Here is a 19,292-nt window from a genome sequence, read left to right as displayed (position 1 = left end):
GTAGGGAACTTGCGCGTTACGGTGGTATTAAGAAAAATGTAAGACGCAAGTGATTGCGATTAGTTTTATTTATTTTTAAATTTTGTTTTTAAGTTAATGTTTTTGAATGTTTACCGACAATAAATTACCTACGTACCAATAAATAATAAAACCAGCCAAGTGCGAGTCGGACTCGCGCACGGAGGGTTCCGCACCATCAACAAAAAATAGAGCAAAACAAGCAAAAAAACGGTCACCCATCCAAGTACTGACCCCGCCCGACGTTGCTTAACTTCGGTCAAAAATCACGTTTGTTGTACGGGAGCCCCACTTAAATCTTTATTTTATTCTGTTTTTAGTATTTGTTGTTATAGCGGCAACAGAGATACATCATCTGTGAACATTTCAACTGTCTAGCTATCGCGGTTCATGAGAGACGGACGGACATCGAAGTCTTAGTAATAGGGTCCCGCTTTTTACCCTTTGGGTACGGAACCCTAAAAAGAACATATTGAAAATAAAGTGTCACGTAATGTGTGTAAATAAAGTGTAATGTGGTTATTCACCGTCCTCGTGGTCCACGGTGGCCAGGCTGAGCGTGGCGTGGCCGTTGCAGACCAGTTGACCCAGGGCCCGTAGGAGCAGCGCAGCCGCGAAGAGCCGCAGCTGACCTTGGGACAACGGGTAAGGCACCTACAACAATCAACTCACTTATTATTCCAAATATTTTTCACACCACCTATTCGGAAAAGAGCTGTTTTCACAACACCTATTCGGAAAAGAGCTTTTTCACACCACCTATTCGGAAAAAAGGTCTTTTTCACACCACCTATTCGGAAAAGAGCTTTTTCACACCACCTATTCGGAAAAGAGCTTTTTCACACCACCTATTCGGAAAAGAGCTTTTTCTACCCTGCTAGGAGGGATCAAAGTGGCACTTTTCCTCCCTGATAGGAGGGATCAAAGTAACACTTTTCTGTTCTAGCACACTATTTTTAAATTTTTTTGCACATTATTTTTTAGCTTGAATAATCTGTTTAAAAAGCATCAGATTGTGTCAACACTAAGATTTTTTTATTTTCCTCATAGTTGATGTGAAAAGCAGTATGTGTCACACGGTATCAAAATTATTTCGTCTTGGGCGTTAACACTTGAATCCCTCATTACGCTCAGGATTCTACTTTAGAATCCATCGCTTCATTCAGGATTCAATGTACGCCCTTGACGGAAATATATCATTTTGATCCCTTGTAACACAAACTACTATTTATTCCCTGCTAGGAGGGATCAAAGTAACACTTTTCTGTTCTAGCACACTATTTTTACATTTTTTTGCACATTATTTTTTAGCTTAAATAATCTGTTTAAGCATCAGATTGTGTCAACACTAAGATTTTTTTATTGTGTGTTAGGTAGGTGCAACAGATATTCGGCATTCGGCCGAATAGTAGACAACATTCGGCCTAATACCGAATATTCGGCAAAGTGGCCGAATACCGAATAGTTGCCGAATATTCGTGGTGACTTCTCTACATTTTAAGCATATGTGTGCATGTTAGTTTTTAGATTATAATAAGGATTACCTATTGTTTAAAGGCTATTGTTTTGTACTAATTGTTTTGTTTAGGTGCATGATTCGATTAGTTAAGTGAGCGCTTCATTCGCCAACAAACTGGTTACAGTTTGGCGACATCATAAATTTTGTTTGTGAGCATGTACCTTTTGTGTAAAAAAAAAAAAACATATTATTGCTGGTGACTGTACCTACATGTGTTACCCGTGCTACTTACCCTAGAAGGCAGGTAACTGAAGAACTTTGTGTAATTCTCCAAATATAACGTCAGCATAGTCGCAGTCTAAAAATTAAAACCACCATATTAAAAAGCGGCCAAGTGCGAGTCGGACTCGCCCATGAAGGGTTCCGTATTTAGGGGATTTATGACGTATTTACAAAAAACTACTTACTAGATCTCGTTCAAACCAATTTTCGGTGGAAGTTTGCATGGTAAAGTACATCATATATTTTTTTTAGTTTTATCATTCTCTTATTTTAGAAGTTACAGGGGGGACGACACACATTTTACCACTTTGGAAGTGTCTCTCTCGCAAACTATTCAGTTTAGAAAAAAATTATATTAGAAACCTCAATATCATTTTTGAAGACCTATCCATAGATACCCCACACGTATGGGTTTAATGAAAAAAAAAATTTTGAGTTTCAGTTCTAAGTATGGGGAACCCCCAAAATTTATTGTTTTTTTATTTTATTTTTGCGTAAAAATCTTAATGCGGTTCACAGAATAGATCTACTTACCAAGTTTCAACAGTATAGTTCTTATAGTTTCGGAAAAAAGTGGCTGTGACATACGGACGGACAGACAGACAGACATGACGAATCCATAAGGGTTCCGTTTTTTGCCATTTGGCTACGGAACCCTAAAAATGGCGGAGCCAGGGGGGTTCGCGTGCTTTAGTTTACAAAACTACTAGTAATCAAATTGCACATAAATATATCTGAAAACATAATACATAAAAACTCAAAAAAGCGCGTTTTCCCAGAGATAACACCGATTTTTCGCCCCGGGGGTCTACCGCGAAAACCGAAATTACTAATATTACTATAGTTTGTCAAAGGACTGTCTCATTTCAAACATAGATAGAGAGAATCATAAAGTTTTAAGTCAGTGTATTGTTTGTCATATTATCATTATTTAGTCATAAAACTGAAACCGTTAACATTTCAGGATTTTCGTTAGGTTATCCTATAGATAGGTTAGGTTAGGTTTGTTTTATGGCAATCCTGAAAAGTGACGCGTTTCTGAACCAAATGAATTATGACTAACGAAAATTCGGGCAAACAATACATTATGGCTTAAAACTATTTGGGAAACAATAGAGACCCTACACTAGTACTAGCAGTACTACTACTATTAATAAAACTGCAAGCTACTAGTAATATTACTAGTATATCATATAAGCAGTTTTTAATATATTAATGGTATTAATTAATGGTAGGCGCACCCCCCCCCCCTCACCTTATCTAGTTTGAAATAATATAGTGTCTTACCAGCGCGTATTGTATATAGTCTGTGTTGTTCATTTTGTCGAAATTGTTGAGTAGCCCAAACATCCTGTGAAAGGGATGCGTCTGGCGCGCATATAGCGGCACTTGCACATGCGCGTAGCCCTGGAAGATGATTATTTTATTAAGTTCAATGTGGTGAAGACCGTCTGTCAGGTAAGACCGTCTACAAGCTATGGTCGCTTCTAACGTTTGTACAATTAGACCAAGATAAGTCTGCAACGATTTTGATAGCACACGCAGTGTTATTTTAAACGTCAAACTTTGATACCTATACATATATATTTTTTAGTGTGATCACTGTGTGTAATTTTTAAAGTATAAATAAATAATATATGTATTTTGTTGGCATATAGCGTAGGTTTTTTTTAATATACATACCTATGTAGTAAAAGGCATAATCTTAAATAACATTATCATATAAAATCGCAAAAATTAGCGTTTTCCCAGAGATACGAGCCGGGGTTCGAACCCGGGACCTCCGGATTGCAAGTCGCACGCTCTTATCCCCGAAATAAATAAATATGCAAGAATTGCTCGTTTAAAGGTATTAGATAGATAGATATAGTATGACTATGTTACCTACATTGTAAGTATTTTTATAATATATTGAATATTAGGTACCTGAAAAAGCTCCATAGCGGTCTGAGGGTTTTCTGAGGGGGGAAGCGGGGGAAAGCCGGCCTCCGCGCCCACCAGCAGGACCCTGCAATACGTATAATAACTATAGCTGGTCAACCAAATCTTGTCAGTAAAAAAAGGCGCGATTCAAATTTTCTATCGGACGATATCCCTTCGCGCCTACATTTCTCAAATTTGTCGCCTTTTTCTACTGTCAAGATCTGGTTGACCAAGTATAGAGATGCCACGAATATTCGGCAACTATTCGGTATTCGGCCATTTTGCCGAATATTGCCTACTTTTGCTGACGCCAACCTTAGGACCTTAAGGCAATGTCAATAGTGGTATTATAAAGCTTAAAAACTGCGCCAAAACACTCCGAGATGTAATGGGTCAATTTTACCCAGTAGTATACAGGCTGACGCTAACCTTACGACCACGTGGGTCATGCTAATAGTGGTATTATAAAGCTTAAAAACTGCGCCAAAACACCCCCGAGATGTAGTGGGTCAATTTTACCTAGTAGTATACAGGCTGACGCTAACCTTAGGACCACGTGGGTCATGCTAATAGTGGTATTATAAAGCTTAAAAACTGCGCCAAAACACCCCCGAGATGTGGTGGGTCAATTTTACCCAGTAGTATACAGGCTGACGCTAACCTTAGGACCGGGTGGCCAATGCCAATAGTGGTATTATACAGCTTAAAAACTGCGCCAAAACACTCCGAGATGTTGTGGGTCAATTTTACCCAGTAGTATACAGGGTGTCTCTAACCTCAGGACCAAGTGGGAAATGCTAATAGTGGTATTATACAGCTTAAAAACTGCGCCAAAACACTCCGTGATGTAGTGGGTCAATTTTACCCAGTAGTATACAGGCTGACGCTAACCTTAGGACCGGGTGGCCAATGCCAATAGTGGTATTATACAGCTTAAAAACTGCGCCAAAACACTCTGAGATGTTGTGGGTCAATTTTACCCAGTAGTATACAGGGTGTCTCTAACCTCAGGACCAAGTGGGAAATGCCAATAGTGGTATTATACAGCTTAAAAACTGCGCCAAAACACTCCGAGATGTAGTGGGTCAATTTTACCCAGTAGTATACAGGCTCACGCTAACCTTAGGACCAAGTGGGAAATGCCAATAATGGTATTATAAAGCTTAAAAACTGCGTAAAACATTCCGAGATGTAGTGGGTCAATTTCACCTAGTAGTATACAGGCTGACGCTAACCTCAGCACCAAGTGGGAAATGCCAAGAGTGGTATTATAAAGCTTAAAAACTGCACCAAAACACTCCGAGGTGTAGTGGGTCAATTTTACCCAGTAGTATACAGGCTGACGCTAACCTTAGGAAGTTAGGACCAAGTGGGCAATGCCAATAGAGGTGTCAATGCCAATGGCAAAACACTCCGAGTATAGAATAGTGACGAGTGTTGTGAATAACGCTCATTTCGAGGCTTAAAGACTCAAACCTTTAAGACTCTCGAGGCTTAACGTCTCAAAGGCGGCAAAGACGATTTCTGACATCCATACGCGTTAAATAAATACATACAATTCTCAAATATAGTCGAGTCTTCAAGACACGACAGAGCCTAAAAATAAGCGTTATTCACAACACTTGACTCCGAGATGTAGTGGGTAAAGTTTACCCAGTAGTATACAGGATGACACTGACCTGAGGGCTAAATGTGCGATGCCGATAGTGGGGTAGAGGCTGAAGGTCGCTCCAGGGCACTCCCAGCGATGGTGGCTCGCCGAGACTCGACACTCCACGGAACAGTATATAGAGCGGGAACATGTGACGCACCTAATAAAATAAAAAATAAAAAATAAAAATCATTTATTTCGGACCACAAAAAATCCATAATATGTTAGTTGAACATGTACATGCAAGAATAATGCAAGAATTTTATTTAAAAACCGGCCAAGTGCGAGTCGGACTCGCGCACGGAGGGTTCCGCACCATCAACAAAAAATAGAGCAAAACAAGCAAAAAAACGGTCACCCATCCAAGTACTGACCCCGCCCGACGTTGCTTAACTTCGGTCAAAAATCACGTTTGTTGTATGGGAGCCCTACTTAAATCTTTATTTTATTCTGTTTTTAGTATTTGTTGTTATAGCGGCAACAGAAATACATCATCTGTGAAAATATCAACTGTCTAGCTATCACGGTTCGTGAGATACAGCCTGGTGACAGACGGACGGACGGACGGACAGCGGAGTCTTAGTAATAGGGTCCCGTTTTTACCCTTTGGGTACGGAACCCTAAAAATGTACAGTCAACGTAAAAATTCACAAGTACCTGACACATTGTATTATGTGGTATCAATTTTCAAGCCTTAGTGCATAAGACGAAAAATAATATTTATTAATAAGAATAAACCTTATTAACAATTAATAATGTCCTGTGGAATAATAAGAAACATGCATGCATATATAGGACACACAATGAATTTGCCCTATGGTTGACTGGTAGATAATGCCTTAAGGCAAAAAGTGCGCCATTTGTACTTTTTTTTATTGTGACATAAAGTTTACATAAATAATATAGTGTTTAAATATTAACATCTTTTATTATTATGAAGTCATTATGTACAGTCATGTTCCGTTGTTCCGCACTTAGTGTAAGGCCTGAGTGGACGCTCGAAGCGGAGCGTTCGGCGGGGCGTGCAGCGTGGCTGTGGGCTCACTTGTGATGTGAGCAGCGTGCACTAAGGCCGCTCCTATACGCTTGCATTTGTTTAACATGCACGCCGCACGCCCCGCCCCGCTGCACGCCCAACTCTAGCGTCCACTCAGGCCTTACACTTACGCTATGGAATGTTCAATTTAGCTAGAACCCGGCGTAATAATCCCGTGTGGTGGCTGTATATAAATTTAAACACCATCTTCTTCCTCGCATTATCGCGGCATTTGCCACGGCTCATGGGAGCCTGGGGTCCGCTTGACAACTAATCCCAAGAATTGACGTAGGCTCTAGTTTTACGAAAGCGACTGCCATCTGACCTTCCAACCCAGAGGGGAACCTAGACCTTATTGGGATTAGTCCGGTTTCCTCACGATGTTTTTCTTCACTGGTAAATATCAAATGATATTTTGTACATAGGTTCCGAAAAACTCATAAAATTTAAACACCATGCTATTAAGTAACTTTAACGCGATATAATTTCATCAACCGACGTCTCATCTAAGATAATTAGTGTATTGTGACATTATACGGCGACGATACACCCGTTATAATGAATAAGTGCACAAAAATGAATTTACAGTTTTATATATACATTATTATTAAAGTTATTAGAGAAAAATATCTGGGAGACAAACATATTAATACTCAAAAATGCGCGTTTTCTCAGAGATAAGACCTAGCTAGATCGATTTTTCGGCCCCGAAAACCCCTATATAGCAAATTTTATCGAAATCGTTAGAGCCGTTTCCGAGATCCTCAATATATATTTATATATACACACATATAAATAAATAAATATACAAGAATTGCTCGTTTAAAGGTATAAATTTAAAAATATACATATACCTCCATGCCTATGGGACTATTATTTTCCAACTCGGTTGGTTAACTTTATAGATAAATAATTAAATAATAACCTTTAATATTCAATATGATTACATAAGTATTAGAAAGCATTTCGGCACAAGATTAGAGCGGCCGTGCACGAGCGGTCGCGCGGAGAGCTCGCCCGTGCGCGGCCGGACTTAAAAGTACTTCCGTTCGATAATTGTTTAAATCACATCGGATTTAGAAGCCGTTTCAATGTATGGAAAACAAGGAAATTGTGATTTCGTCGGTGAAATATTGCCTTTATGTATATGGTTGCTATACAATATTTTTTTAAATAATAAAATGTAAGGAATCGAATGCAATGGTATCATTATTTTTTTCCTATTTGGAAGTTAATTTTTTTTTCTAAACATTAAGGCCTTGTATTTTTTTATTATTCCCATTTTATTATTTTATTTCCAATGTATTGTGATAAATTGCTCATTTTCTATGTATTTAACTATATTTCGTTATAAAATTCAACATGTGTCAATTACCCTATTCAAAAACTTTCAGCTCGCCCCAATATAGTGCATACCATAGTCTAATAAAACATGGTCTTCTCTTCCTAGAGTGACACAAGCCTACGTCACAATAACATTGCCACTTTATAGCGCTATTGCATATTATCATATAGCGCTGTCGCATGATGACGTAGGCTTGTGTCAGTCACGTGGTCGAAAGAGAGTACCAGGCCCCTATTTCACCACGGCGACAGGTGCGACAATTCGACAAATGTCACAGTTGCTGACGTCACAGGCATCCATGGGCTACGGTTACCGCTTACCATCGGGCGGGCCGTATTCCTGTTTGCCACCATCATTGTATTATTTAAAAAAACTTTATTATATCGGCAAAAAACAGGTATTTCTCTTTCGAAGTTTATGATGATGATGATGACAATTGTCACACGATTTAATAGAACTTTCGGTAATTCTTGACAGGAAATGAGTTCTGTGTCGGAATTTCGTGACAATTGTCGTGTTTCTTGTGACAATTGTCATTAGCTTCGCAAAATAAGTACTTATTTATTGGCGATATAATGGAGTTTTTTTTAAATTAATATGTTGGTGGCAAACAAGCACACCGCCCGTCCGATGGTAAGCGGTTATCGTAGTCTATGGAGGCATGTGACGTCAGTAACAGTGATGTCGACATTTGTTGCACCTGTGACCGTGGTGAAATAGGGGCCAGGCGGAGTATATTATTATATAGTTTGTAGCTTTCTAATAGAGCCCGAAGGCTAATCCTATTGTCTATTGTTAAGAAAAACCGCTCGTGCCACGTGCCACAACCACCTGCATAAAAAATCGGTACTTCGGTTACTGAGTGCCGGCGAGTCGAACGCTACAGAACCAGTCTAAAATGTGTCATCGAGATGCGTAACAAAGGCGCGTTATCGGAGAGCGCACCTACACTGGTTTTTTGAGCGTCGGACTAGCCCGCGCTCAGGTGCCAAATAGAATAATTAGGACCCTTTTTTGCAGGTAAGTAGCACGTGCGGTTTTACTGAACAATAGACAATAGGATAAGCCTTCGGGGTCTACTAGAAAGCTACAAACTATACCATGGTGCATACTGAAAGTTTCCGTAGGTACTCACGGCACAGGGTTGGTGGCCGCGGCCCCGCAGCCCTCGCAGACGGGCTCGGGCGAGGGAAGCGCCACCCACGCGTAGGGCTCCTCCGAGAACAGCGCGTCGCCTCGACGTGTTGGCGCGGTCGTAACCACGTGCCGACCTACTGTTTCGTTTTGCCTGAAATTTAAGATTTACAATTAACTTTAATTTAAGATTAAAATATTGAGGGACAATTTAGAATGCGGGGTAATTTAAACTAATCGAAATATCTTCCATGTTTTACATTATTCACTTTTCGCGAAATTAAGCGAATTTATTAGTTTTTCTGTATGTGTTTAATTTAAATCGTTTAATTATCAAAAATGTAAAATTATAAAATGTAAGCGTTATCCTAGGTAGGCGTGGCTCACTCCACGATTTCGTCGCGTCGCAACAAGTACCTACAAGTACATCCGTCCCACACCAATTTTGGTGGCTAAGCCGCGCGTGGCGCTTGCGCCACCTAGCGGTCATATCTGTCGTAATCGTAACAGACGCGTTTTGTTACAGAGTGAATCTTCTGTACCTAGTACTACAGTGAAACCTGGTTAATTGACACCTGGATAAATGCAAAACCTCAATAATTGCAACCAAAGGTCCGGTCCCGGTCCCTTGAGACCAAAAGGCCTCTGTAATTGAAATTTTGGAACCTCTATAATTGCAATTTAGATTTAATTGCTTTTCGGAATTTTGCCTCTGTAATTGACCACATTGCAACTAAGACCTCTATAATTGACACTGTGCTAAAAAAATCCGTTATTTTAGCTCTTATCATTACCTCTATTATTGAAACAAGTCTTACTTATTACCTCTGTAATTGAAAGAATGTAGACTTGTAGAGAGCAGATACAATATTTTAATAGCAATGATAATTTTATTTTAAATCTTCATCCGGAATCTAATTTATTTATTGGCTATCTATCACAGGGTGTATAGTAGGTGACATAGTTTTGATTAAATCAAAAACATAGTATGCTTTTTACATTCCAATTAAACTTTCTTCTACAATTCAAGGGATTTTTTTAAACCCTATACTATAAGAAAATAAAGTAGTGATTAATGTAGTGTAAAAGTGCAAGTTACATAATATATAGACCAGAAACCCAGAATGTAAGCTTGTAAATCTTCTTTCAATTGTTATTTGCACCTCTATAAAAGCAATTTGTCAGAACGCAACCTCTATTATTGAGAACCTCTACATATAATTGACACAACGATTTTTTGAACCTCGTTAATTGGCACGACCTGCTTAATTGAAAAACCTGGTTAATTGACAAAAAATTGCCGGTCCCTTGAGATTGCAATTATCCAGGTTTCACTGTATTATTTATCCTGTGTCCTAGGGTACAAATATTACACTGTAACTTTATCATAAGGAAATAATAAATCACGTGTTAAATTAAAAGTACAATAAAACTAAAACAGTACCTTAACTCTATAGCATTAGAAGCGGACACAAAGTTGGGGTTCTCGCCCATATACAGCTCGGGCAAAGGCCCCTCACTCGTCACTTCCGCTTCCTGTTGGGCGGCCATCTTGGTTTCCATTATTTTCACAAGTCGCTCGAACTCCGCTGTGAAAAAACCAATAAGGCCCACTTGCACCACACCACTAAACCGGGGTTAAGGGGTTAAACCGTTTTATCAAGTGTCAAATATTACTGGTAACCATGGTAACTCCAGGTTTAACCGGTTAACCTCGGGTTAGTGAAATTGTGCAAGTGACGCTAAGCGAAGTAATTAAAGTGTTTTTTTATGGGGAACTGAGGGCACCCACCAGATCCCGTGCTGATGTCACAAAATGACCATCCCTAACTTTTTAATTACTTACACATTGACTTTTACAGATAAAAAAAATACGACTAATCTATCACTTATACCAAAGAGAATAGATTTTATTGAGAGTTACTGCCATGGTATATTATGTAGCCACAGAAGATTAAAACTTGATCCTTCTCTGATATGTGTTAATTTGTAAATATTGAAATTAACACCATCTAGCCAAGCGTAGGCCAAAGGTATGGTGCAATCTTTTCGAACGATGGCGCCATAACCTTTGGCCATGTAACCAAACGAGATGCACTTGTGGAACTTTCAGTAGGAGTAGCAGAGAAACCGCTATTATTGTTTGTCCTTATCAGTCACTTTTTTTTATTCCCCACCGTAAATTTAGTATGGTTTATGATGGGCAACAAATAACCCGACCAATCATTTTGTCGCATTGCGTTTGTTCTGTCCCTCACGGACACACACGTATAGCACATCTATATAATACTAGGTGACACTAGGGGTCAGTTGCACCAAACTGTTCGTATCGTTAAAGAGTTCGCTGAATTTGTATGTATGGAAAGTTTCATAGTAAAGCACCGGGGCGCGCGGGCTGACGATGATCAGTCTGTCAAATGTGGTTGGTGCAACTGGCCCTAGGTCTATGGGCCGCTCAGTAACGCCATGTTGCCGGGGACTCTAAAGGCCCCAGTACACAATGGGCCATCGCCGGCCACTCCAAGGGACGCATCTATGCGTTAGAGGGAGCAAGTGATATTGCTATCTCATTCTACCGCATGGCTGCGTCCCTTGGAGTGGCCGGCGATGGCCCATTGTGTACTGGGGCCTTTAGCCTCTAAGGGCTAGTTGCACCAAACCGTCTGTCACCGTTAAATTGTTCGTAAAATTTTATTGTGTAAGAGTTTCATAGTTCTCTGCCGAGTGATATTGACCGGTCTGTCATATGTGGTTGGCCCCAATGATTTATAACTCAAGATAGGTTATAGGCGTTCCAAAATTGAAGCGCTTAACTTGTGACAAATTGGACAAAAGAGTCGTGGCTGGACAAGCGAGAAATGTGCACGTGCTGACGAGCTCCCGCACACCGAAAGAGAAAGAGACGACCTTATGTTTAACAACGAGTGTGACAAAGATGGATGGAATGAGAAAATTCATCAAAAATAACAGATTTCTTCGTAGGCACAGACATAAATATGGAAGTATTTTTTGTACTCCTCAAGTATGAGTATAACCTATCTATGGTTATATAATACTAGCTGTTGCCCGCGACTTCGTACGCGTGGATTTGTATATTGGTGGTTATATATTCTACATTAGCTTAGAACATTATGCAGCAAGAGATTGCGGTAGGACGGTTAATCATTTCTTAATTATTAATATTATACGACGCATGAGACTTGTCTTTCACAACCTACGAAGTTTCAAGCCCCTAACTGAATAAAATTGTCCTCGATGTAATCCCTCTAAACCCCCTTAGAAGATTTTCATGTCCTCTATTTAATAAAACCTACTACCTAACTACCTATTTACGAAGTTTCAAGTTCCTAGCTTTAAATAAAATTTGCACCCTAAGACGAACTTTAATCCCCTTTTTAACCCCCTTAGGGGTTGAATTTCCAAAAACGTTGCAATTACTTTTTTTTGTTATCGGCTATTATGCCTTTCTAAGAAGTTTCAAAGCATTTGTAATGGATTCAAACTTTCAACCCCTGTTTAACCCTGTTAGGGGATGAATTTTACAAAACGCTGAAATTACTTTTCCTGTATTTTAATAATATCCCCAAATACAAAGATTCAAGTCCCGCGTTCGAAAAAATGTTTGATATCCATACAAACTTTCAACCCCTTTTTCACCACTTTAGGGGATGAATATTCAAAAACGCTGAAATTAGTTTTCTTGTATTTTAATACCATATATTTTTACGACGTTTCAAGTTCCTAGCTTAAAATAAAATTTGAACGCCATACAAACTTTCATTCCCTTTTTAACCCTGTTAGGGGATGAATTTTACCAAACGCTGAAATAAATTTTCCTGTCTTCTAATAATATCCCCAAATACAAAGATTTAAGTCCGCACTCTCAAAAATATTTGATATCCGTACAAATTTTTAACCCCATGTTTTACCACCTTGGGGGATGAATTTTTAAGAACGCTGAAATTTGTTTTTTTTGTATCTTAATTTAATACCTATTTGCAAAGTTCCAAGTTCATAGCTTAAAATAAAATTTGCACCCTAAGACGAACTTTCATCCCCTTTTTAACCCCCTTAGGGGTTGAATTTCCAAAAACGTTGCAATTACTTTTTTTTGTTATCGGCTATTATGCCTTTCTAAGAAGTTTCAAAGCATTTGTAATGGATTCAAACTTTCAACCCCTGTTTAACCCTGTTAGGGGATGAATTTTACAAAACGGTGAAATTACTTTTCCTGTATTTTAATAATATCCCCAAATACAAAGATTCAAGTCCCGCACTCTCAAAAATATTTGATCTCCGTACAAATTTTCAACCCCTTTTTTACCACCTTGGGGGATGAATTTTTAAAAACGCTGAAATTAGTTTTCTTGTTTTTTAATTTAATACCTTTTTACGAAGTTTCAAGGTCCTAGCTTAAAATAAAATTTGCACCCCAGGACAAAGTTTCATCCCCTTTTTTACCCCCTTAGAGGTTGAATTACCTAAAACGTCGCAATTACTTTTTTTTGTGATCGGCTATTATGCCTTTCTAAGAAGTTTCAAAGCATTTGTAATGGATTCAATCTTTCAACCCCTGTTTAACCCTGTTAGGGGATGAATTTTACAAAACGCTGAAATTACTTTTCCTGTATTTTAATAATATCCCCAAATACAAAGATTCAAGTCCCGCACTCTCAAAAATATTTGATCTCCGTACAAATTTTCAACCCCTTTTTTACCACCTTGGGGGATGAATTTTTAAAAACGCTGAAATTAGTTTTCTTGTTTTTTAATTTAATACCTTTTTTCGAAGTTTCAAGGTCCTAGCTTAAAATAAAATTTGCACCACAGGACAAAGTTTCATCCCCTTTTTTACCCCCTTAGAGGTTGAATTAACTAAAACGTCGCAATTACTTTTTTTTGTCATCAGCTATTATGCCTTTCTAAGAAGTTTCAAAGCATTTATAATGGATTCAAACTTTCAACCCCTTTTTAACCCTGTTAGGGGATGAATTTTCAAAAACGCTGAAATTGCTTTTCCTGTCTTATAATAATATCCCCATATACAAAGTTTCAAGTCCAACACTCACAAAAATATTTGATCTCCATACAAACTTTCAACCCCTTTTTCACCACCTTGGGGGATGAATTTTCGAAAACGCAGAAATTAATTTTCTTGTTTTTTAATTTAATACCTTTTTACGAAGTTTCAAGGTCCTAGCTTAAAATAAAATTTGCACCACAGGACAAAGTTTCATCCCCTTTTTTACCCCCTTAGAGGTTGAATTAACTAAAACGTCGCAATTACTTTTTTTTGTCATCAGCTATTATGCCTTTCTAAGAAGTTTCAAAGCATTTATAATGGATTCAAACTTTCAACCCCTTTTTAACCCTGTTAGGGGATGAATTTTCAAAAACGCTGAAATTGCTTTTCCTGTCTTATAATAATATCCCCATATACAAAGTTTCAAGTCCAACACTCACAAAAATATTTGATCTCCATACAAACTTTCAACCCCTTTTTCACCACCTTGGGGGATGAATTTTCGAAAACGCAGAAATTAATTTTCTTGTTTTTTAATTTAATACCTTTTTACGAAGTTTCAAGGTCCTAGCTTAAAATAAAATTTGCACCCCAGGACAAAGTTTCATCCCCTTTTTTACCCCCTTAGAGGTTGAATTACCTAAAACGTCGCAATTACTTTTTTTTGTCATCGGCTATTATGCCTTTCTAAGAAGTTTCAAAGCATTTGTAATGGATTCAATCTTTCAACCCCTGTTTAACCCTGTTAGGGGATGAATTTTACAAAACGCTGAAATTGCTTTTCCTGTATTTTAATAATATCCCCAAATACAAAGATTCAAGTCCCGCACTCTCAAAAATATTTGATCTCCGTACAAATTTTCAACCCCTTTTTTACCACCTTGGGGGATGAATTTTTAAAAACGCTGAAATAAGTTTTCTTGTTTTTTAATTTAATACCTTTTTTCGAAGTTTCAAGGTCCTAGCTTAAAATAAAATTTGCACCCCAGGACAAAGATTCATCCCCTTTTTTACCCCCTTAGAGGTTGAATTACCTAAAACGTCGCAATTACTTTTTTTTGTCATCGGCTATTATGCCTTTCTAAGAAGTTTCAAAGCATTTGTAATGGATTCAAACTTTCAACCCCTTTTTAACCCTGTTAGGGGATGAATTTTCAAAAACGCTGAAATTACTTTTCCCGTCTTATAATAATATCCCCATATACAAAGTTTCAAGTCCAACACTCACAAAAATATTTGATCTCCATATAAACTTTCAACCCCTTTTTCACCACGGGGATGGGGGATGAATTTTCGAAAACGCAGAAATTAATTTTCTTGTTTTTTAATATAGTACATTTTTACAAAGTTTCAATTTCCTAGCTCAAAATAAAACTTGAACCCCATACAAACTTTCATCCCCTTTTTAACCCCCTTAGGGGTTGAATTTCTCAAAATCGCTCCTTAGCTCTTATACGTTTTATAAATGCAACCTAGTGTCCAAATTTCAACTTTCTAGCATTTGTAGTTTCGGCTCTACGTTGATGTGTCAGTCAGTCAGTCAGTCAGTCAGTCAGTCAGTCAGTCAGTCAATCAGTCAGGACACGTGCATTTATATATATAGATTATTGGTTGGCCCAGCCTTTTAAGAGCCACTTTATAAAGAGTCTGCTCACCAGTACTAGCCGGGGACAGTCTGAGCTGCGCCGCATGGGCCCGCGCCTCATCCAGCGCCGCCAGGGCTTCGGTCCGGGCCCGGAGCTCCGCGTGGCAGTCCGCGCGCCGGAGCAGCAGCTTGTGACGCTGCTCGCGCGGGTACCCGTGCGACAGGGCTAGGGATATGTCGGAGAGACATTCCTGAAAGATACAGGGTGGCCAACTTAGAGGTATACAACTTTTTTTTGCCGCCATTTTATTTTGGCGGTAAATATGGCAGTTATTGCATGAAAATTAGTTTGTGTAGATACGGCAAATTTATTATGGAGTGTTTTACGACGGAACAACGTGTTTTAATCATTAAAAAAATAGAAACATTAAAAATAACGTTTCCCGGTCGATTAATTTCGAGAAACGGTGACATTGACTGGCCCCCAAGATCGCCTGATTTAACAGCTCCTGACTTTTTTCTGTGGGGCTATCTAAAGGGACGTGTCTATGCTAATAGGCCAACGAACCTTCAGCAATTAAAACAAAATATTCGAAACACTGTCGCTGAGATAACGCCAGAAATGTGTGAAAAAGTGATGAAAAACGCGATGAAAAGCATCTGCCATGCTGCTAGAGGTGGACATTTGTCTGACATTATTTTCCATGTGTAATTGCTGACCCTACATATTATATTTAACAAGGAATACTTAATATTTTTTTATGTTTTATAGAATAAAATTTCAAAAATAAAGTGTATACCTCTTATTTGGCCACCCTGTACTAACTAGTTTGATTACACATTTAAGAGCGAGGAAATTGGGTCTCTTTGTATTAGTGTCCGAAGATTCGGTTTGTAGCGATTAATGAGCGGTAATGAGTATATCCTACGTATCTTTTGGCCTAACTGGATCACAAACGCTCACCTATGGAGAATAACCGGAAAAGCACCCGTACACAAAGAGATTCAGACGCGGAAATGGCATTGGATTGGGTATATCCTCAGGAAACCTGACACCCACCTATCCAAAGTGGCCCTAGCCTGGAAGATGCCCGGCACACGGAAAAAGGGTCGCCCTAAATCTACTTGGCGCCGTTCTGTGGAGCAAGTGCTGGGTGTATTGGGGATGGGGTGGGAGGAGGCATTTTTTCTGCTAAGTTTGTGCAAAGTAAGTAAGTAATATTTTATTTGTGAAACACAGGTGTGATTATATACAGATGATAGTGAGTTGATACAGTACACTGTGATTTACCATATAGGTGTACAAATATTTAGTCTTATAGCTAACTTGTTATCTAGATAGCTTAGAACCTATTACATATTTACGTCATAGCATAGTCAGAGACTTATAATACTCTTATTATATTATAATAAGTTCATATCAAGCCAAAAACAGAGTGAAGCCCTATAGACATAGACTCGTTTTAACAATATCACATAAGGTTACCTTAAACCTTTTCATCCTGAGCAGCGCTGCAGACCTGTTAGCCAGAGCGAGAGGGAACATATCTCCATCCTGTGTGGCATACAGCACACTCTTGTTATAGCACTCGTAGCTGTCAAGCAGAAGACTGGCTCTGAACTTTTCGTTGCCCTGCTGCCGCCACAGCAGGGAGACGGAGTCGCATTTGAGGGTGGTGTCCGAGTCGCTGGTCTTACGGGCATAGCTTGAGCGCATTTGGCCGAGCCAGTGGAGTAGGATTTTTCTGTTGAATAAAATATAAGGATAATGTTGAAAACACTGATCAACCTCACTGGTGACCGAAGAGCTGGCAGCTTTCCCAGAAAGCTCCCGCGCGCAAAAGCTTTCTGGGATTAGCCTCGCAATACAGCAGGGAAATGCTGCAAGCGTCCTCGGCACCATGCCAAAGAGGTCCAATTTTTTAGATTTAATTTAATTTCTTTTAGTATTAGTTTTAAGATTTAATTTAGTTTTATTTTGATAACTTAGTTTATTTTTTTAATGTAAAGGATAATGTTGCACTAGTAATGATATAACTTACAAAATCCACTCCTGTGAGTACACCACACAGAGTATGTCACAGTTTAAAGAATTTAAAACTATAAATTTGCATTAGCTTTCAATGTAAATTTCACTAAAACTTGTATCATGGGCATTTAGTAATTCTATATACCTAGGATTTGGAATAAGTTATAGTTTAATTCTGATAACAAATGAAACTAAGATAGGTGGTAAAGTTAGGGTATTTTAGATTCCATACTATATTACAGCATAACTATGTTTCCGCAGCTAATTGTGAATTCAATGGATATCTATTTCGGGCTTTTTCATTATATTATTTTTGGGCAAAGTTGGGCACAAAAGATAAAGTTAGGTTTTCCTCCCGCAGATAGAGTTGACAGTTGTTTTCAAAGAATTGCAATATTGATAACAGGGCTTGGTTACTTGATTTTACTCTACGGATAGTTAAAAATCAAAGGAAACTCATAAGAATACTAGTATCGGATTACGACGAGTCTAAAAGAGAGGTTACTGTGAACTGTGAAACCTTAGTCGAATATCTCGCGGTATTACAACTTGTTTACAGAATTATTCATAAACTAACCTCACTCCTTCATTCTTCAAAAAGTAGTTCATCGTGTCCACTTCGCAGTCACACGTTCTGTCTATCTTCTTTTCTTCAGAAGACAACAGAAGGAGAAGGATTTCCCACTGTTTCGATACATCCTCCGGCATTTCCATACTGTTCGCTCCACTCATTTTGTACAAATTAGGCACTATAACTGGATCTATACTTAGCGAACACTATTTTCTCACTATATTGTTGGTTTGTATTGCATATTTTATTTATATACAATTCTTAAGCTAACAGTAAAAATATTCAATAATTCAAGTGTTATTATTTGTCGATTTCTACTGTGTAACACTACCTATTTGCGTAGGCATTGCTTATATGGAAACTTTAAGCTAAAACGTACCTACTTATTTTGGTCGGGTTTATTGATTTGACACAACTGCGTTTCGTTACTCGCAAGGTGCAGTGCACTTAAAATGTAAAGATCATCGACATGGCACACGGAGGCTTTACCTCGAAAATCGATATTTTGTTATCTGTTTCTCTATCGCACGAATGCGGAAGAGAGATAGAGAGGCAGACGCTCCTATCATTAAAACGTCACTAGTTGCTAAACTCCACCACATTATCCTTGGAGGATACAACTAAACGGAGTAGCCATTAACAGGCTTTCCCCTCTGTCGAAAATAGGCGGCCAACGGTCATACACAATGTATGGACTGACGTTTATCTGACATGGCTATTTTTACGTTACGCATACATTTGACGTTCCCCTCCCCCGCAAAAATCGGCAGACTGTTTTGTACAGAAAATTACAGACATGGCGTCTCCGTTTGATTATATCCTCCAAGACATTATCAGTCCATTTACTTGGCCATCATCATCAATCCTTATCGTCGTCGTATACACAATGATTATTAACACAAATGGTACCTCCCTTATCCGACTCGGTACCACTTTAGAACTATATTCAAAACCATTAACCCTTATCAGGATTGCTAACCTAATGTACCTTTAAAAGAAAGCGCTACTTTTGTATTAACCGCTGTATTTAGATCCCACAATGTTTGAAAATTATGCATGTTTGGGGATCAAGAGTTATTGGTTGCTATGGATGCGCTGAGGATAATACTTTCATGCATGCATACCTTTAGGTACCATATAGTGGACAAAAGCTACTATGACCATCAGAGAATAATCTTTCGCTTTTTGATCTTCAACTCTATTTCATTACAATAGCGTAGTTAAAGGATGCATAAG

General features: G+C 38.6%; 1 protein-coding gene across 1 annotated transcript in view; it reads right to left on the bottom strand.

Annotated features, from left to right (window-relative positions):
* Positions 1-18,500, bottom strand: part of LOC134660892 (SET and MYND domain-containing protein 4-like) — a 32,135-nt gene extending 13,635 nt beyond the window's left edge. The window contains exons 1-10 of the mRNA XM_063516750.1: positions 18,063-18,500; positions 16,943-17,201; positions 15,527-15,707; positions 10,293-10,437; positions 8,850-9,002; positions 5,362-5,493; positions 3,686-3,767; positions 3,047-3,166; positions 1,770-1,835; positions 546-672 (exon numbers count right to left, since the gene is read on the bottom strand). Coding sequence (XP_063372820.1) covers positions 546-672; positions 1,770-1,835; positions 3,047-3,166; positions 3,686-3,767; positions 5,362-5,493; positions 8,850-9,002; positions 10,293-10,437; positions 15,527-15,707; positions 16,943-17,201; positions 18,063-18,217 — 1,420 coding nt within the window. The 5' untranslated portion in view covers positions 18,218-18,500. The remainder of the gene's footprint in view (positions 1-545; positions 673-1,769; positions 1,836-3,046; positions 3,167-3,685; positions 3,768-5,361; positions 5,494-8,849; positions 9,003-10,292; positions 10,438-15,526; positions 15,708-16,942; positions 17,202-18,062) is intronic.
* Between the last annotated feature and the right edge of the window lie 792 nt (positions 18,501-19,292).

This window comes from Cydia amplana, chromosome Z, assembly GCF_948474715.1.
Source record: "Cydia amplana chromosome Z, ilCydAmpl1.1, whole genome shotgun sequence".
Taxonomy (NCBI): domain Eukaryota; kingdom Metazoa; phylum Arthropoda; class Insecta; order Lepidoptera; family Tortricidae; genus Cydia; species Cydia amplana.
Note: the sequence above shows the minus strand (reverse complement) of the source record. Positions and strands in the feature narration are given on the sequence as shown.